The sequence below is a fragment of the Fusarium solani genome (genome assembly GCF_023522795.1).
Source record: "Fusarium solani strain SB1 chromosome Unknown bctg00000008, whole genome shotgun sequence".
In the NCBI taxonomy this organism is placed as follows: Eukaryota; Fungi; Ascomycota; class Sordariomycetes; order Hypocreales; family Nectriaceae; genus Fusarium; species Fusarium solani.
Window position 1 is genome coordinate 1589409 of NW_027072148.1, and position 20675 is coordinate 1610083.

Sequence of the window (20675 nt, forward strand, 5' to 3'; positions counted from 1 at the left end):
ACAAGGCACGACATGGATCTTATCCTAGACAATAGGGGTCGTGGGGAGACGACGGTGTACCAGAAGAGGCAAACCCGTTGACCGTGACGCGGAACTAGAGCAAGCCCCAAGCCGCCTGGTTGGGCCTGATGACGAGCTATCATGACGGGCTCTCTTCTCGCATCAACAAAAGGACCCAGTAGGTGAGCACTACTGACGTGGACGGCCAACCAGAGAAAAACAAGGACCAACGTTGTCTGAGACGAACCATGCCCCAACCGTGTGCCCTTGCAGAATCGGTATCCGATCCTGCGCTCTCAAGCAACACACAAAGAAAGCATTCAAACATGTCCTTGCTTTTGAGCGATACCGAGGGCTACCCTACAACTAAGCATAAACACCAAAAGAAATAGATTGTGTGGGGGGTCAGACAGGCTTTCACTGCAAGGTACCACTGCAACCTGGTCCAGTAAGAAAATAATCTCCCGCGCCTGATGGTCGTCCCCAAAACCCACGCTGAGAATCAAAGGTCACCCACTGCCAACTGGTTTCCTTTGCTTGCGTGCGGCAATTGCTACGCTGCCCACCGCAGGGTTACATTGCGCCTGGTGCCCATCTTTGGAATCTCCGAGCGAAGATCTCAGATTGGGGGGACCCAGGAAGAGGGGCGTCGGGAATGACACATCGCAACAGAACCAGCTGCTTGGGCTGTGCTAGCCGGGGTTGTTCAGCTCTTCTCTCTGCTGATAGGACGAGAGAAGCGAAAAAGGGCAGGGCGACTTGCAGCGGGTTTTGAGAAAGATGAGGCGGAAGCTGGGCCATGACGACGACGATGGCCACATGGGTACTGTTCCTGCGCGGTGAGATGAACAAGGTAATGAAATGCGATAGCAGCAGGCCTCTTTTCTCGGTCTCGGTACACCGTCATTCATCTCTGGTCAATCTGGCATCTCGTAGACCACACCGACAGCTCTTGGTGTGCCAATCCTTCGATTGCAACGTCCAGGGTTGCTTCCATCGTCGTAATGTCGTCTCGAGACCAGCCTAGGTCGACTTTAACCAGAGTTGGTTGGTTCAGGTTGTGTTTGTTAGTTGGGCGAATTGAGTTTCCCCCTAGGCTCAGCCCGTGCCCGCCCGTCTCCCCGCGTTGAGCTTCGCTGTAGTTGCAGTCACAGTTACAGTTGCACCGACCGTTTCGCGAGCCGTGGAACCTCTCCGTTTTCCATTCCGTCTTTGACGAGGGCCGGTTCCCAGCCACCGCGGCGCGGTATCACCCTGACTTACCCTAAAACCCCCCTTGCACATTGCACAATGGGACTCGTAATGGCTTTGACCAAGTCGGCCAATTGATGTCATAGAACCCATTGAACCATCGCCGATGCTCCGCTTCTACTCTCCCAGATAGCGTAATCGCTATCCATTCGCACTATGCCTCTTTACCTTGGACGCACAGCTGTGCAGGCTCAGGTGTGAGGCCCCCTACACCGGCGGTCGGATAACGCGCCCTCCGCTGCATGTTCTCTGGCAATGCTGGAGATCGTCATTGCAGGGCGACCTCACCTCTGCCAGCCCAGCCCAGCTACCTGCCCTGCTGGGGGTTTGGTCCCGACGCAGCGGTGGAAGAGCATGGACCAAAGAGCGGCCTCAACTCACGATGCTACCTTGCTAAACAAACACCCGGACGGTCCAAATTAATCCCGACCGCCGTCCCGCTCCCGGGGCTCTTCGCGCGCACTGCGGAGAGGAGAGGGGAAAGTTCCAGTCCCAATGGAAGCCATGGATGACTGCCCGAGCCGCTGGGCTGGCTGAGCTCTAGCACGGCGCTGAGGGCACCGGACGCTCCCTGCTTATCGCCGACGACAGCCACCAGAGCTGGTGCCCTGTGCGGTAAGACGTAGAGGCGGCGCACAGCGCACAGAGTGCACACGGCCAATGGAGAGAGAAAAAATATTCCTTGATGAGAGGCTCGGTCCCTGGGGACGAACACTCCTTCACGGGCGCGGGGAGGGCCGTCGGTGAACCGCATTCCAAGCCCTCGCTCAACGGTGTCGCGCCAATTGATTCTCTGCCCATCGGTTCCGTCCGAGCTCCCGCTAGAAATCCATGGCCCGGCCCTTTGCCCGCCGCTGTGCCGAAGCCTCGGAGTAGGTTTTGACGGGGCTCCAGTTCAACGGCCCAAGAACACCCGAAGCTCCGTCCGTCCACACTCTCCCACCAGCCCCGACCCATCCCAGCCTGGACCATCAATTGACCACTGCCCTTTCGCAGCATGTATGTATGCACTGCAAACGGCGCATCACACACAGTCACCGCACTGACGATGACCCAAGGACGTGTGGCTGGGAGCAATCGCGGGTTGGGGCTGAAAGCACGGAGCATCGGTGGGTTGGTTCTTCAACGTTTGCTGTAGAAGCAAACATTTTTTGACGCTGTTGAGGGAGGGGCCGGGACAAATGGCGCACATGTTGTTCTCGTGGAGGATCGTCCTGGCCTCTCAATTCGTCCTGTGTCAGTCATCTAGCAGAGCGAGCATGGTTGAGAGAATACCGGTCGTGTCGCGGATTCTACGCCATCGGCAGTTTGGCCGCCTGGCGTCACACTAATTCCGGTCCCGAGACATGCCAGACGAACATGTGAGCAAGAGTGTAAGTGAATGATCAGAGTCAGAGTCAGTCGGTCTCGGAGCGAGGGGATGGGTGGAAAGAAGATGGAAGAGAAAGAGAAGGAAAAAGAACCGACGAGCAAGGGTCCTCAACGGCCGAGCAAGCCGCCTCCGACTCTTGTTGACACTCATCATTCTCGTAGTTCTCGTCGTCTGGCGTTCTCCGCCGCATTTCTGGTCTGACTCTTGCTTCTGCCATGTACAGGAGCTCCATCGCCCCGGTCTGGCCCTCTCCATCTCCATCTCCAGCGCGCGCGGTGGACTCCTCGTTTCCCTGGCCGGCTCCTCAAGGATGCCTGCCTCGTAAACTGCCTGCCTGCCTGCCTGCTTCTCCATTGTTCTCGGCGTCTGACCTGTCTCTTTTCCTTGCTTCTCGACCAGGCACAAGGCAGATGAGCACATGGCTCGAGGCCACAATATGGAGCCTTGCCTGGCGCCTCAACTACCTAGGGGGGTATAATAGACCGGGGATCGTGACAATGAATGGAGACCAACGGCCAGCCGACGGACGAGTAGGCGTTCCTGCTCCTTCTTTATTCCCCTGCATGTGCTTGGTGCCTGCGTCGGGGCTGTCCAGGCACAACGACATTTGCCATGGAGTCGTCCACTCAGCGAATCCTAGATCTCGCCGAACGCCGGCCCGCAGCCCTAAACATCGGATCAGAATAATTGCCACGAGTCAGGAAAAGGAAACAAGCAGAAGCGAGATGGCGGAGAAGAATGATGGAAGAAGAAAAACCAAGGTGAAGAAGAAGGAAAAAAAGCTTCAAAGTGGGGTGAGACGAGCATGAGAGAGAGCTGTATTGAAGGTCCTGCGTTAGGTTGGCCGACGCACATTGGAGATGCACTCGGTCCCGTCGTGCATATTCAATGCGAGAGCGTGAGGCTCGGTTGTTGGGGAGAACAGGGGGCCTCGAGGCTGACATAATTATTGGACAGAGGCCGCAGCATTTCTGCAAGCGAGCGTCACTCAATTAATGATGCTCCATGCAAGCATGACGGGTGTGGGTGTGCCTGGCCTTTGACGACAAGGGTCTTTTCTGGGGCGTGAGAATCGAGGAGAAATGTCGGGATTTAAACCTCATACCGACCCCTCATTGGCTTCTGGCCCCGGGACTTGATGCTGGGCATTATCCCCACGCGGCCGTGCTGTTAGTCACGGGTTTGAATTGATGATGAAGCTCTGCCTCGGGATTGGTGAATGCCACTGAGGGGCTCTGCGAAACTCTTCAACTCGTGATACACCAAAAAAAATTTGACGTGCATGCAATCTGTGTAAGTAAGACGACTGCCATGCCATGCTCAAGTCAATATCCATCCCTCCATGCATACCGGCCTGTCTATGGCCGTATTCGCATTCTCCATGGTAATCTCTGCCGGCAACCACGGATGAATGACATGAGGGTGTAAGTATGGAGGCAAGTCAGTCAGTGGCAATGCAATGCCATGCCATGCAAATCATCGGAAATATTGGCTTGCCCACGTCGTGCAACCGTCATCTGCCCGCACTGAGATTGACGACTCCTGCCCTGCACCATCAGTCCTGGATCGTCAGGGCTGAATTATCGTCAGTCTCGTCTTCTCTCGGCTTTGTTCTGGGATCATGGTCAAGGTCATGAGAACCCCAAACATCCACAGGCTCCATCTCAGCTCGCCTCCATCACGTTTAATAAACGTCCCTGTCAACAACATGGCAAAGATTAGCGAATACGCCATCTGTAAATCTTCGAGACTTCAGAAAGAGGGCCGCTGATGCGGGCTCAACACGCCCTCTTCATGTCCTTGATCCGCCTTTTCAGTGAGAAGTCAATCTCGAAATGGCATCATGGTCATGTCCGGATGCACTTGGCACCACAGCAGCCGCCCCGGGGTGTTCGTGTTGACTGCGTGCCTCTTACCCCAAACAGGTACGGCTGTCATCATCATGGCCTTTTACCCAGGAAGTTTGACGGGGCCATGTAATTCCCGGCGGCAGCCCCAGAGAATAAAACGGAATGTTGAAACGGTGGTGATGGTGGACGAGTGGCAGCAGCAGCATCATCTGCGGCCGGCAAGGGCGTGTATGAGCCAAAAGCCGTTGCGAGAACCTCGTGTAAACCCCTTGAGCCGTCGTTTCTGTGACTGCGGCATGCGCAGAGCCGTCGTACCTTGCATGGGAAAAGCTTCAAAACAGCCTTGCTTGCATCCGGGCTGAGACGGCATGGCGCCATGCTCCGAACCACCTGTGCCTGTCTCAAGATTACAACTGGAACCCGAAGGGTCGCCGGCTGGAAAATTTTCTGCTCGAGATGCGTATAGATCGAATGATCCGGAAAATTGACCGCCCACTGTCACGATAACGGGCATAAGGCGGAGTCTGGAGAAGGTTCAGGAAAAGAAACGCCCGTCGACTCGGGCTGCGCTCGCCGGCCGGTCTGAACGGGCTTGCGTAGGGACGAGAGACGGCCCCCGCCGTCCCCGTTTTCGGCTCTCTCGTCCCCGGAGCCCTCCTCCACCAGAGTCCACAGAGACCCCTGGAAAACCAGCACCCCTGTCTACCACCCAGTTTCTCGAGCTCTCTTTGCCATGTTTGCCTCTGAACTGCCTGTTCCGCAATTTATCGTGGTTGACACATCTGGAGGGTCCTTGGGTTGCACTCAATTCATCATCGCGGTCTCGATCTCCTTCAGACCTCGCAAGTCCCCCCAGTTTTCGACGTCAAAGCTGGAGGGTAAACATGGCAATTCATTTCCAAGGGTTTGGGTCCATGTACCTGGTTGCTTTGCAAGTGGGACGGCCAATCAGCCGGGGGATCGCCCATTCTCCCAGAACTCTGGAACTCAGCACCGTCCAATTCGACCAGGGCCTATTCCCGCTTCCAATCGTGAGCCTTCGTAAGCTTGGACCCTTGGCATTGCGGCTGGTGGTCGCGCGCGCGCCTTGGAGAGCAAACATCCAAAATAGACTGGGCATTCTTTGCCGCCAAGCATACGAATCCGTACTCGTTCTTGTTGGTTCTATCCCACCACCATCCTGTGATTGATGACATGCCAGTACCCTTGGAGGCCATGATGACTGGACCAGACAAGCACACGGGGACAGAAAAGATCCCACGACGCCGACGAATAAAAGCTATCGTCTCAAGTTGCCTGTGTGAGTGGTGGTCCTCTTGCTCCTCAGGACCAGGTTCAGAGCAAGCCTCTGATAGGCTGGCCATCTCCAGCTTTCCCGCTCAGCGCGCAGAGTCGCATTCAAGATTCGCGGCAGTCAAGGACGGAGGGCGTCTAACCAGCGCGGCCTTGACCCCCCGCTCTGTCATTACCGCCCCTGTCAGGCCCTGGCCTCGCCCTTGCAAACACCCATGATGTGCCCCCCTTGCTGGCCCCCAGTCGGTTTCAAGGGCTGTCTTTCTCGTTTCCCCAACTAAGGCAATCACAACTGAGACGCCTTTATCACATTTCGTCCACGCCGAGAGGGTCTTGAGGTGACATCCCCCCCGTAGGCCACGTCCACACATCGCCTCTTGTGGCTGTTGTCGTGAGAGAAGCTGAGAAATCAAGTTCCCGGCTACGTACTCCCCTGGCCGGTGCCGAAGATTCAGGTTGAAGTCCTGATCCCCAGCGTTGGAACATCTCGGCGTCATCAGCATGGTGCTCCCCCTGGCACGCGCGCTGCATTTGGCAGCGGCAGTGAGCCGCGCTCTGATGACGATGAGATGCCTTTGACAGGCGCCTTGTTGACTCTGTGACACTTGCCGGCTCAAGAGGCGTTGCCGCTTTGATCCGACAGTGTCCCTTCCTGGCTCAAGCTTGTGCGTGTTGGTAAATGCTTGCCGGTTAGTTGGGAGCACCGGCCCTCAGGCACCCTGCCATTGTCCGTGAGTCTGAAGCCGCCTGCAGTCTGCCTCTAGTCCTTACCATGGTACTGGGTCACCCTCCAATTCATGTATCCTAGTGGGAGAGAACTCTCCAATCCCCCCGTTCCTCCCCAACGGCGAAATTGGGGGTCAAACCCGAACACCAAGGTTGATCTCGCCTCGCCATCAAACGTCGCGTCGAGGGGGACGCAGATCGATCAAGAACTTGCCCCCCAGGGCTCTCTCGATTGTCCATCTGGAGAGCTGCATCCCAGATCGGGACGGCCCTCACCAAGAAAAGCAGGGTCAGGGCTGAAGAGCGACTGCACATGTGACCAAGGGCCGCTCTACCCCACCATTTGTGACAGATCAAGCGAGCGTCGTCTTGCGACTCTCGAGCTCGCCCTGCCCACGCCTCTGTAATAACACAGGTAATAACTCTATGCCTGGCAGTGGTGATGGGTGAGAACCCCACGAGGCAGGTGAGCTATTCGGCAATTCATGCCTCATCCAGTGTTCCGCTAGAAGCGCCTGCGTTGGGCACCGTGGGATCCCTCGTGCCCTCTTTCGTTTTCCTCTCATTTCCTTCCATGACCTCTGTCTTTGGGTCCCCACCACCCCTTCGATATACAGCACAATCGAGATTTTGATGCGGCGAGATCCAGGACTGCCAATGGCTCCTTCAGAGGTGGAAATCGTCGCCTGGATCCAGGTTTGGGGTGTTGAGATGATGTATCACTTTTGCTTGGGGACAATTTGAGAGGGAGGGTGAGATTATCCCGAAATAGATTTCATGGACACCCCTCCCTCCCGCACCCCAGAATGAGAGTGAGCTGGGGTGTCTGGCTAGAAAGCCATGTTTCCTCACTTGCCATCGGCCGAGAAAACAACACCGTCTCCGCTGGGGGACACCGTTATGAAATTGATATGCAAGTTCGTCATCCGTCTATGAAACCGTGTCCCGTGATAGCGTGGTGATGCTGGAAGCCTGAGACGTCTTGACCAGGGTGACCCAGACTGGGGCAGGCCCGACGCTTTTTGGGTTCCGCCATGAGCCTTGATTCTGTCTGCTCCCATCACGACGCAGGCCGAAATGTGACAGATTCCAAAATCGACGAGAAAACAAGACTTGGCGGGGAGATGTGTTGGAGATGGACTTGACTTACGGAGGGCTGCGAAACCACCGTAGCTTGAACCGTTGGAGCGACTCCGTTCAGGTAATGAAATGGGTCGTCCATTGCCCGACAATGCCCGGTGGCCCAAACCCGAACGCCACACGCGGCGTCACAGGCCGACCGTTGAGAAGCCGTGAAAATCTCTCGGAACGGCGCGTTGAGCGGCAGTCTGGTGTCGTGGACTCCATTCGCAAGAGGAGAGCAGGCGGGGTCTGTCAGGTCCGCAAGACAAGGGACATGACCATTCGCATCTCAAAACGACCATCAGAAACAGCTCTGGACATGGTCTTGGCGCCCGCTATCCCGGTCACATGGACCAAATGCCATAATCCAGTAGTTGGTTGCGCCGCGGCTAATCATGGCCAACCTAGCTTGACCCGCGAGAAGACGGTCTCTATCGAGGGAATCTGAGAAGCAAAAGCGGGATGTCAGGGCAATACTGTGGGGGTTTCGCTCAACCAGGCGAGCCTTGCCGGACTCAGTACGTACTTGGTGGTGGTCGAGACACCATTCGAGAAAGAGAAGAGAAGTTGCCAGCTAGTTGAATCTGTCTCCGTGCACCTCCGCATCCCGCCGTCCGCCGGCCTCCTGAGCACACGGGGTTTCCACCTCCACCACAAGAACTGTGCCGCCTTGTCCCGTTCAGGGTCCTGTCTGAGGATGATGTTCTTTCCGGTCCTCAAGGCCGTCGGCTGTCTTGCACCGGGCCGCCCAGTGTCTCAATCGGAGTTGGCGGAGGCTCACCAACAGCAACTAGGACCCTGAAGCGGCCATGGCCATGTATGCCCACCAGGTTTGACGAGAATTCTGGTGCCGATGACTCGACTTCACTAGGTCGTCGAGTGCCGAACTGGTCGCGGCATCATCCTAGGAAGCTGCCAGGATGAGGAGGGTTGGCATGGTCTGCGAGACGTGACGTGCCCGATGACTTTTATCGTCTTGTGAGGATGCTATCTTTTCCGAAGAGAAGCCCTGCCCTGCCAGTCAGGCACCGTATGCTAGGAACTGGTGGGCGGCATCGCGTGCATATTGTCGTGCTCTCTATTGGGATGCATGAATACGCTTGGGGATTGGCCCGGGTCTCAGTGCACAAGAAAGGCATCTTGAATCTGTGATTGAACAAATCGGAGATGCATGATCCTAGCTCGTGGGCCGTGAACGCAATCGGAATACCCCTTGTCGCTGACCCTCCCAAGCTGGCCAAAAGCTGCTTGTCGTCTACGGATAATAGCACTGCGGAAGAGGGACACGGGGATGACACGCCCTGTGGCTAAGCCACGCCCCTACCCTGGTCGACCTGAGAGGCGCATTCACACAACAACTTGTTGGATCAAGAGGCCTGCTGCTCAAGGCCATATGAAAATCGCAGGACGATAAAGGGCAATTTCGAAGACGCAACGGACAGGAGCTGACGCCGGATATTGGACGGGCAAGAGAAGAATGGGCACGCGCACCGCAGCCGGCCAAGGGTCGGGCGACTCTTGCACTGGGAAGCGTCTTGTTGATGCTAGGATGGGCATGGCAACGAATCTCAGCCGCTTTCCAACAGGCGATGTTTGGCAATGTTTGTTTCTCCAGAGAATCGGCAGCGGATTCGAGGGAGCCAGGGGTTGTGCTGATTGTGGACGACCTGACCCAGTTGGAAACTGCTTGGCTGTTGTTGGTAGTTCAGCTTCAGCTTGGAAACCAAAGGATGAGGAAAGGAGCAAGAGACAAAAGAGCTAAGCCGAATACAGGGTAGGCTTCACTCGACGTAGGAGAGGCAGGTGCAGTCCATGCCTTGTGGGTGTCGCTCCCATCACAGGCACGCAGTAGGGCTGCGCGGCTGGCGGGAGCCCGGTGCACGACAAGACTGGACGGAAGTAGCGAACGGTGGATGCAATGGGGCACCGTTTACACCACACTACATCCCGTCATGAACCAACCCAACTCAACGTTTACAAGGCCGAGGGATTTCAACGCCATTGGCTCCAAGACCCAATTTGGGGCCAGCTTTCACAATGACCGACTCTGCCGTTTTGTCTTGACTTGTCTTACAACAGCCGACTCCAAGCCTCCAGCCTCTAGCGCTGCGGAGCCAACGCTGGTTCAACGCTTGACCGTTGTGTTTGCGTCCCTCCTGAGGAGCCAGCTCAGAGCGAACTCATCTAGCGCCGCTCCTCAGCAGTCAAACAGGAGTCAGGGGGCTCCCAGAGGCGCTTCCAGCGGCCGCGCTGACTTTGCCATCGTGTCTCAAGTCGAGCCCTCTCCTCTCTCCAAGCACACAACGGACGACGCCTCACAACGAGGATGGAGTCGACTCCACGACGATCCACCGCCCTACAGAGGCTGAGTGAGGCGGTCGTGCGGCGCAGGTATACGCAAGGGATTCGGCGTTTGGTGGCCTCACAAGAGACACCCGTAGTGAAAGCTCCAGCGGCCTCCTCCTGCCCCGGAACAAGTCCGCATAGCACAACAGCACAGTTAGCACAACGGCTCTGTCAGTCCAAAACGGTGCCGGGCCAGAACTTGCTCGACGCCGGGCGACGGGATCATCGGGCCCGCACCGCCAGCAGGGTCTGTCCACAGCGGAAGCCGCCGTCATCTTGTAGGCGACGGAGGTCAACCAGGCTCGAGAACACGGAGCCGTCAAGCGGATCCTCCACCAGGCCTTGCGGCGGAGGCGATTTCCGAAGCAGCTGCCGCCGGTGGATTCGTCAATGGGATTCATTGATGACTGATTGAGGCAATCAATACAAGTGAGACGCCTGCCGCGACTGTGTGTTGCCCTGTGGTTCATATCAGCGCCGAACAGGAGCGAGACATCTCTCATACGGACCTCTGGCCGAGACATACAAAACGGACCTTCGACCTGGACTGGACTGAACAGACAGCCATATCCATGGATGCGATACGGTACGGAGGCAGCTGCCAACGTATGCCGAAGCCAACAACCGGCACCAACAGCCGGGTGCTGAAGCTCAAGCCCAACACCGGCACAGTCCGGGCTGGGCGAGGCCTTGATGGAGAGGGAAGAAAAATTTCGAGATTGGATCCCAGGCTCAGGGATGGCCCTGGAAGCTCATTGTCCGTGACTGCCCTTGAGGCCACACCCCCCCTCCACCATCGCCCAAGCTTCAAGCTCCCCCAGCACCGGCGCCTTTTTTAGCGTCTCAAGACCCTTGTCAAGATCCCGCGTCTCAATGCCACACCCACGTCCCTAAACTCGACTTCACATCTTTGAGATGGAAAAGAAAGCATCTCCAGACATGCTATTTTATAAGGGCTCTGCGCTGTCAGCGCGGCAAAAGCACACAACTGGGGAGCATCTGGTTCGTTCTAATTCGCAGAGGATGAATGACTCGCAGAAACGGCCCTGCTGCTGATGTCTTGCGCTCTCCAGCCAGGCGGCCGCCAGAATCGCCGCAACTGAGCAGAAGCTGGGCATTGAGAGAAGAGAGAGGTCAATTCAGCACTCTCGAGGGACTTTCCGGGGGAGGCCCCCCTGCCGAGATTTCCTCCCCAATGTCTCATCTGCGGCTATGAGGTCGCCAGACTCACTATCAAAAAAGACACAGAAAACAGCTTCTCGCGGTCCAGTATGGATGGAGGAGCTAGACATGGGTCAGCCTGTCCTCTTTCTCCCAAGAGCCAAGCCCTCTTGGTGACATTCTCTCACCCCCTCCTTTTGATCAACTTGCAGCGACCCAGAAACTCCATGTCGACCCTGGCTTTGCCGTCTTGACTAGGCCGACCTCCCAACCCACCCCCTGGCCCACGCCCGCTGCTAGGTAGGTGTTGCCCACCAGTGGGGGGGTTTTTGGAGCTTACAGTCGACGACCCAGGCCAGAATTATGACGAGACCTGGATCACCTTTCTCTTACATCCCGGAGCCTGGTCGCAGAGGTACTAGACTCTGCAGACCCGCCTTGGAGAGGATCTCCGAGCTTTACCGCTCGATTGGCTCCAAGAGATTTGACCCTTGTCGCACATCAGTGTGCCTTTCACTCCCATGGGATATATGTACTTGTGTCTCTCCTCCGGACTTCTTAAACATCCAGTCGATCCCGTTTCATTCACGACCTCTTCCTCAGCCACTGCCAAAGATTCTTTACTACGCCATCGCCTCTCTGCTCTGCTCTCACATACACATACACATCTTCTACTCTTTGCTTTGGTTACAACTTGTTCAACATTTGGTCGCACATCAGCACTTGACAACCAGTCCATCTCGTCAACAACCAAAGGCTTCATACACCAACACAGTATCACCTAGCTGTGTCTCCCTCTGGGAACCAATTCGACATTTCAACCCGTCGGTCTTGCTATCGAGGCAAGACTGACTTATCCGGCAAACTGGCTCTCGCAGCTCAACCCACGGCCAACCCCAACTGGGGACGTTGGCCCCAGCAACTCCCTGGAGAGTACACCATGATGGAGTCCCCATCTATGCTCCCCTTTGACTCTCGAACCGCAACCACTGCCCCTCTCCAGCGACCCATCATGGCTCCCTACATGGTGCCCAACTCGTACAGCTCGGCCCAGATGAACAGCCTCACTGCGACTCACTACCAGGCGCCCAACCCTTACCAGTTCAGCGGCTACCAGGGCCCGCCTACTCCTCCCCATCACTCTTCCCCCTTCAAGGTGGAATACCACGACCGTCGCCCCATGGGACCCGACAGCGACAACGGACGAGTTCCCTCTTACCACCGGGGCGCCAAGTACTCATACGCTGAGCAAGCGCCCTCTCCTGCACGAAGCGACTCCCAGGCCTCCACTGCTCGGTCCTCGGTCAACAACCCGACACTCTGCTCCAAGACTATCACCTCCAACGAGACTATCAACCCTGATGACCAGGTCAACTTCGAGACCGAGGTGGATGAGTTGATGAAGGCCATCCAACGCAAGGGAGAGAAGGAGCTGGATGTCGCACAACAGCCACTCACCCCAGGCATGTCGCCTGTCTCGGAGGCTAGCCTTGAGAACAACGGCACCCCAGCCCCTGCGGATTCCAAGACATCCAAGAAGCGATACGTTTGCAACGGCCCCAACTGCAAGAAGAGCTTCACCCAGAAGACCCATCTTGACATCCACCGCCGCACACACACCGGCGACAAGCCCTATGTAAGTCTGAACCACACTTGTGCAACATGGTACAGGGCTAACTGACACATCTAGACGTGCGAATTCCCTGGATGCAAGCTCACCTTCTCGCAACTGGGCAACCTCAAGACCCATATGCGCCGCCACACTGGCGAGCGACCCTACTCCTGTGGCAAGTGCGGTCGCAAGTTTGCCCAGCGTGGCAATGTTCGCGCGCACGAGCAGACTCACCAAGGTCTCAAGCCCTTCATCTGCCGCCTGGATGACTGCAACAAGACGTTCTCTCAACTTGGCAACATGAAGGTGAGCGACCTCGCTGCTCTTCTGGAACATGGTCGATACTAATGCCTCTCACTGCAGACCCACCAGAACAACTTCCACAAGAAGACGTTGAAGAACCTCACCATGAGGTTCGCTCAGATCCTCAACTCTGGAGAGGAGGTCCCCGAGGCCGAGCGTGAGCTCTTTGAGTACTTTGCTACCCACTACAAGAACAGCAACAAGGGTATCAAGGGCCGTGGAAAGGCCCGCACTGTCGCTGAGCGCAAGACGAAGCCTTCCCAGTCCCCTCCCACCAACCCCAACACAGTCACACCTCAGTACCCTCTTCCTCAGATCCCTCCTACCCAGCAGATTCCCTCTCCTCATCAGCATCAGCCTCATGGCCTGTCTCACCCTGGCAGCCTTGCAGCCTACAGCATGAGCCGCGGCCACCCCAACGTCATCAACAACATGCCTCGTGAGTCTCACGCTGGCGGTTATGAGATGTACGACATGCAGGGAGGACACCACCACGTCCAACCCTCCAACAACAACGGCATGTTGTATGAGGAAGAGCATGCGCGTGAGATGGGCTTCAACGAGCGCATGTACTGAGTGAGGGAGACGACAGTACAAAGAAAGAACAAAAAAGACATAGAAAAACGACAATGATGCAGCTTGGACGACTTGACAGCATTACGCGATTCATTTGACGAAAACTACAACAGAACCAACAAGGGAGGCAAAACAGCGATTTTTTTTCCACATCAAAAACTTTTTAAAACGACAAGTGTTTCAAACGGAGTCAAAGGAACGGTCTCGGAAAGAGACCAACTCGGGGGTTGAAGTTTTGCTTTCTTGGTTGGTTGTCTGAACAGAACACATTGATTGATGCAGGGGTATTATCCCAGAGGTTGAGCCTTTTTGCCTTTTTGCGGCTTTGATACCAATCATTTTTTCTCATTTTCATTTCCTTGCACTTTTCTTGCCCTTTTCTGTACAAAAGGAGAGACATGCTTATTATCCTTTTAATTGTTGATATTTGGGATGGAGCTTTTGTTGGATTGGACTCATGCAAGGGAGCAGAACGTGTGGGTGGCTCTGTCTGCAGTTTCACCAAGAGACTCGTCCATTGGCTTCTTGGCCTGGACTTGGTGCTAGAGGAAAAAGCGGTCTCACCCGCAGGAGAGGTTTTCTGAACATTTTTTTTTCACACATTTTTTTTTCATGTCATTTTCTTGGCTGGGATGGGATGGGCTGGTGGAGGGCCCAGGCGGGTGTCTCGGGGTCCATGAGGGTTTGGGAAAAGGATTTGGGTTGCATCACTGGTTTCTAGACCATTCAAAGGAGCGTTGGTGCATGGGTATCGGAGTTTCTAGACTCTCCAGGATGGGAGCCTCTGGGTTGAATCAATCAATGGAATGGGATGGGACATGATGGGGGCGGGAAAAGGCGAGAGTAGTCCCGGGCAGGGCGAAATCGGAATCTCTAGGCGTCGGAACAGAGTAGATCTGATTGAAATTCTAGCAAACATGTTCAAAGCAAAACACGAGTCTCGCCCGAAACCAGTGACTGGATGTGAATATCTCTATGACAAGTGACAGAGTCAAACTTGACAGGGAATACTCGGGTCAGCTTTGGCATCTTGTCGCCCCCCAACTCGGGCTTGTCTCCAGCCCTTCGGGATCAAACAGCCGGGTCTCTACACCACCAGAACAAGAGCCGAGAGGAGGTCTTGCGCGATAGGTAGCCAACAGAGCTAGCGAGGCCATCACGGCATAGCCCATCCAGCAAAAAGAAATGCCGCAAGGTTCTTTGGCGGCCTGTCATGCAAGCCTCGTCCGGCCACATGACGGGATGGCATTCTTTAACGGGTGGACTACACCATTGTTGGAAGAAGAACGGAACGCTACCTTTTGCCATTTCAAGGGGAATAGGTAGGTAGCTCACGAGATACCGGGGACGGGGCCGGCAGAAGTGATGCCCAAACTCCCGGGATACGTGAGGGCCTGATGAATGGGGCACTCGTATGTAACCCTGGCTTAGCCTTGATTACAAGCTTCCCTCATGCTACGTGATAGAGATGAGATTGGATCCGTTCCCTCTCTCTGGGTATCCTCGGTACATGCAGTCTGGTGCTGACATACTGGCGGTTAAACCCCCGTGGGGGTTCAGAGACTGAGCAAGTTGGCCGACCTGGAGAGGGGTCGACTTTGAGAGCAAACGGGCTATCAAGAGGCTGAAGATCTTGGAAGGAGGGGGGAGGAGGCGCTTCTCACGAGGACTCCAAGTGGGAATGGAGGAGTGACGTGAGGATGTCGTCGTCGGCCTATCTTAGGTCTCCATCTCAAGCCACGGAGCCCCGGCCCCCGTTTGCTCTCTCTCTGGGCAAGGCCGCCAAGATACGCAGCAGCGCAAGGCTTCATCCCATGTAGTCTCTGTATCTAGCAGCTGCGGCCCTTCTGTTCCCGTGGACTCGGGGCTTGCTGCATTTCCCCTCTTTCAGCATGGCATGGCCCGGTGGCTGCTTGGGATCGACGACGCCCCCTCTCACTCTTGGTCCCCAAGATTTCACCGCCCCTGGCTGGCTCCTGGAGACCTTGCTTGCTGAAGAAACGCCATGGGGGGAATAGACCGTGGACGAAACTGATCGACCATGCAGACTACAGCCTCGCTTTTTGGGGGAGGGGGATGTGGCTGTCTCGTTGGGATCTGCGCTGCTCACCGCCGCAAGAAGAAGAGCAATGATGCAGTGGACGGGCCGTTACGCCGCTTCCTTCCTGACAAGTTCAGTCATGCTCTCTTCTCTGAATCTGGGGGTAAACAGATAGATGCAGGCCTGGGCATTCATGCGAGCCAGCAGCAGTTTGCCCTCTTCCTCTCCACAAAAGTCTGTGTTTATGCTGTGCACGCACGTACATTGGATGCGTATGTACTATGTACTGTAGATGCAAGATGGGGTTCTGCTCAAACGCGATCGATTGTATCCGTATGTAATGCGCCAGACTGGATACCGCCCCCATGTCTGCCCCCTCCGAGCTAGCAGACGTACAAAAGGCAGCAGTACATACACACGTACATACATACATGTAGCCCTGTCAAACGGAGTCGCAGGGCTGGCTGAGGCGGGGCGCGCGCGTTGGGCCATGGGCATGGGGGGCGAGGAGAGGAGACGATAGCTTAGGGACGGCGGAGTCTCATCTGAGGCGGGCTGCGCGAGGCAGAATGGACGAGACGATGGAGAGACGAGAATAATGGTAAGGTAAGATGTTGGTGGTGGGCATCTCACGCCCAGGAGGGAGCGGATGCGCCGAGGGGCCCTGTACGTCGAGACCTGAATCCTGCCTGAGACAGGCTTATCGACTTTGGGGGAGGCCTGGATCGCGGCATGACGAGAGCATCTTGCATACGCTTCATCTCCCGGGTGCAGTCCTCCTCCTCACCCCCATCCCAACAACTTGATGCAAGGGAGCTTGATGCTGCTGCCACATGGGAGATCTCTAGAGAGACGCCGACAGACTGGCCGAGCCGTGGTATAGGTATACAATTCTAACCTCCGTGCAGAGTAGAGACAAACAAGATGCTGTCACCGCTCTGGAGCTCGTAGGCCTCCTCGCCCTCGAGCTCCCAGTCGGCATCGTTGATCAGAACCAGGATGCCTGGGCGACTGTTTGCCACCTGATCAGCCGCAGAACTATCGAATAAGGACGCGTATAAAACGAGCGTGGTGTCCCTGGACCCAACGCGACGAGACGAAACCCAGCCGGCACTTGCAGCGCGTGTAAAAGGGGAGTGGGGATAGTGACTATATCAGGATGATGAAGGAGAGGAGACATACAGGTGGTTGTCCAGAACAAAGAGGTCCTTCCGAGAGTCCTGCATGACGTTCTGACATAAATGGTCTATCAGATATGCAATGTTTGCAGGCTTTCCCTCCTGGGTCACTGCAGGTATCGAAAGAGAATGGTGCCGCTTGTCGGAGAAGAGCATCTCGAGGCCGCCACTGAGGTCGACAAGGTTAGCTAGTGACCCTACTAACAAGGAAGGAAAAAGCAACGAGGCCAAGGAGATTACAGAAGAAAAAAAAAACAGAGTTATCCGCGGGGCAAAAACAAGGTGGGAGATGAGAGAGTGTTGGCTTCAGGGACAGGCTTCCCAAAGCCCGGTGGACACTCGTGAAATGACGGGTGCATAGGGGTGGCTCGACGAGACGAGAGGTGAAGCAGGGGAGAGTGACAGATCATAAAGGCGGAGGAGGAGTGAAGAGAAAAAAAGCTAGGTGAAACTGACGAGAACTCGACCGTGATGGCGAGGCTAGACTGTTCGGCCATGGTGGCGATAGTCTGGAAGAGACGGTCTTGGCCTTGTTGCTGTCACGGATTTGAACGAAGGGAAACGGCCGGGGGCGACCGTTGTGCCTGGTGTTTTTTACTTTTTCGTATTTGCTTTTGTCGCGTGGAAAAAAAGCCTTGCTCCCACGATGTGTTTTGGTGATGGGTGTGTGGTGTTGCAAGGTAAGATTGGGCAACAACGACGTCTCGGACCGTTTATTTCCGCCTGAACTAAATTTGAGGTTCCCTCAACGGTTCATTCAGCCAGGAAGAGAAAAAGAAAAGCGAGGTAGAATTAAAGAAAAAAACGTGGTGATTTTTTCAAGGTGCCCACTTGAGCCTCCATGAGAAGAAACGTTGGTTATTTGCTTTTCTGTCGTCGTTTGTGGTGGTTGCTTGAGGGAGAAGCCACTCAAAGGCAGAGAAAGAAGAATTACATAAGCAGGCACGGCCATTTTTTCACCCAACCTCAACCTCTGGTGTCTACAGCCAATCAGAATTCGAGGAGCTCACACTTTTCAGACTCATTCCTCGCAATACCACAAGACGCTTCTGATCAAGATGGGCACGAGGCCAGTGTCGGTCGAGTACCTGTCATCGGGGGCCAACAGACAGACGGCCGTTGCTGACTGGAGCCGGAGTGGGATCCTTGCGTTTGGAGCTGATATTAATGTTGCTTTGTGGCAGCCCTCGGTGAGTACATGAGTCACCTTGACGTTGAAAGGCACATCTCATTGATTTTCCCTCTTTAAGGCGTTCTATATAATGTACTATTGCTAATACTTGTATTAATACAGCTGGATCCTCCAAAAGGAGTCAGTACGCTCTTGAGCGGACACAAAACTACCGTCAAGGCTGTGGCTTTCCTCCCTGAAACAGATGAGGACGCCAACACATACCTCATAACAGGTTCAGACGATAAGACCTTGATTCTATGGAAGGCTTCTAAAGCTGGATACGACTTTAAGCCCATCCAGACCTCTTCTGAGCATGCCGGTGCCATCAACTGCATCACCGTTCTCAGAGTCGAGGGGTCTCAAAGATGGCTGATTGCAACTGGAAGTGCAGATGCCTCCATTAAGATTTGGAACGTTGAAAACGACCAGCTGGCGTTGCTTCAGACCATCAAGACTGCCCCTAAGTACTTTCCCCTCTGTCTTTCACTCAGCCATGTCGACCAAGATGGAGATGTCCTTGTCCTGGCGTCTGCTGGCACACGAGATATCGTCCAGATCCTTACGGCTGAGGCCAAGGCCGAACAAATCAAATTCGAGGTTCAGGCGACCTTGACGGGTCATGAGGGCTGGATACGATCTCTGAGCTTCGCCAAGGAGACATCCGCCCCTGAGAGTGATTTGCTTCTCGCCTCCGCTAGTCAGGACAAGTACATCCGTATCTGGAGGATACACCAGGGCAAAGAGCTACCCGCCATGGCAGCCAGCGGCTCCGACCCATCAAGCGACGCCTATCTCCCTGGAAAATCTCCCTCAAACAAGGCTCACCGGCTCAAGTCTGCCGGAAAGGACTTTTCCGTCACTTTCGAAGCTCTGCTCCTAGGACACGAGGACTGGATCTACAGTGCCCGTTGGAGGAGGCAGGATGACGGCAAGCTGCAACTCCTGTCCACATCGGCAGATAACTCGCTCGCAATCTGGGAGGCGGACCCGAGCTCTGGTATCTGGGTTAGCATGGCGAGACTCGGCGAGATTAGCAGAGAAAAGGGCGCCACCACAGCTACTGGAAGCACTGGCGGTTTTTGGACAGGTCTGTGGTCTCCCGATGGCAAGTCTGTTGCTTGTCTCGGCCGCACCGGTAGCTGGAGGCGCTGGGAATATGTCCCTGCAGAGGATTCTTGGCGACCTTGCATTGCCATTACAGGACACACAAGAGCCGTCACTGGTATTACATGGGCCAAGAATGGCGACTATCTCCTGTCGACGAGCTCAGACCAAACTACACGACTTCACACTCGCTGGAACAGGCCAGGGCAAGAGACATGGCACGAGATGTCTAGACCCCAGATCCACGGCTACGACCTCAACTGCATCGATTCCCTCGGAGCCTCTCAGTTCGTGTCAGGGGCTGACGAGAAGCTCATGCGAGTCTTTAGCGAACCCAAGGCTGTTGCTTCGATGCTTAACCGTCTCGCAGGCATCGGTGGCGGTGTTGATGTCCAGAGCATGCCGGACGCCGCCAACATGCCTGTGCTAGGCTTGTCCAACAAGGCCATTGACGCCGTGGAGGATGACCAAGAAATCCAGCCCATCGACGACCGTGATCGTGATGCCATGGATCCAGCCTCAGTGGTCAAGAAGTCATACCTAGAGATTGAGCATCCTCCTTTTGAGGAGACACTCTCTCGACACACCCTTTGGCCAGAGACGGAGAAGCTCTACGGCCACGGCTACGAGATCTCGTGTCTCGCTGCCAGCCATGACGGATCTCTCGTCGCCAGCGCATGCAAGGCTAGCTCTACCAACCACGCCGTCATCCGCCTTTTCGAGACAAACCGCTGGACTGAGCTCCGGCCGCCCCTGACAGCGCACTCCCTCACGGCCACTCGTCTCCGCTTTTCTGTCGACGACCAGTTCCTCCTGAGCGTCGGCCGTGACCGCCAGTGGGCCGTCTTCGAGCGCGCCCCTGAGGACGAAGCAGCATACAAGCTCCTCCAGATCAACCCCAAGGGTCACACCCGTATGATCCTCGACGCCGCGTGGGCGCCCGCCCCGTCTACAGCACCCGTCTTTGCGACGGCCGGTCGTGACAAGCAGGTCCGCATCTGGGCGGCCAAGCCTGGCGATGACGGCAAGCTTAAGTTTGCACAAGCGGCCGCCATCCCGTGTGCTTCACCCGTGACATCTGTCGACTTTATCCCCCAACTTGTCAACGGGAGGTTTGCCCTTGCGGTTGGCACGGAGCTTGGCCGACTCAACCTGTACTTGATCAAGGAGGACGGGACAGATGCTGTTGAGAAGCCTGCCTGCGAAGCGTAAGAACCCTTTAAACTCCCTCCAGAGATGTGATTGCTAACTTGACATCTTAGTTTCTGCTTGCCCAAGGCTGTGCTTCAGCTTGCCTTCCGACCTGTCGCTAGAGAGGGTTCAGATCGGGCGTACGAGCTGGCTATCGCAGGAGAGGACAGCTCGGTCAGAGTGTACGCCTTCTCTCAGGAGTATCTTCAAGTGCCTAGTGACTCGTAGCAATAGCAATAATTGTTGCAATGTCATAAACAAATCGTGACTCCTCGTGATCAGCTGTCGATCAGGGGCTCGCTTCGTCCAACATGTCCACCCTCCAGCATGTTCGCACTTTGTTGCATTTCAGGGGCAACTTCATGCCCACAGTCG

General features: G+C 55.5%; 4 protein-coding genes across 4 annotated transcripts; all 4 read left to right on the forward strand.

The window, feature by feature from the left end:
* Positions 1–7723: 7723 nt before the first annotated feature.
* Positions 7724–8062, forward strand: MRS44_012555 (uncharacterized protein; the record flags this gene model as incomplete). The annotated part of the gene is made up of 1 exon (XM_065618834.1): positions 7724–8062. The coding sequence occupies one exon, from the start codon at positions 7724–7726 to the stop codon at positions 8060–8062; it is 339 nt and encodes a 112-aa protein (XP_065474906.1).
* Positions 8063–9566: 1504 nt separating this feature from the next.
* MRS44_012556 (uncharacterized protein) lies at positions 9567–9983 on the forward strand (the record flags this gene model as incomplete). Its single annotated transcript, XM_065618835.1, has 1 exon — positions 9567–9983. One exon carries the CDS (start codon positions 9567–9569, stop codon positions 9981–9983), a length of 417 nt encoding a protein of 138 aa, XP_065474907.1.
* Positions 9984–12061: 2078 nt separating this feature from the next.
* On the forward strand, positions 12062–13612 carry MRS44_012557 (uncharacterized protein; the record flags this gene model as incomplete). The annotated part of the gene is made up of 3 exons (XM_046278514.2): positions 12062–12757; positions 12812–13039; positions 13097–13612. 3 exons carry the CDS (start codon positions 12062–12064, stop codon positions 13610–13612), a joined length of 1440 nt encoding a protein of 479 aa, XP_046132992.2.
* A 4277-nt stretch (positions 13613–17889) lies between these two features.
* MRS44_012558 (uncharacterized protein) lies at positions 17890–20528 on the forward strand (the record flags this gene model as incomplete). The annotated part of the gene is made up of 3 exons (XM_046269439.2): positions 17890–18021; positions 18126–20317; positions 20372–20528. 3 exons carry the CDS (start codon positions 17890–17892, stop codon positions 20526–20528), a joined length of 2481 nt encoding a protein of 826 aa, XP_046132990.2.
* Between the last annotated feature and the right edge of the window lie 147 nt (positions 20529–20675).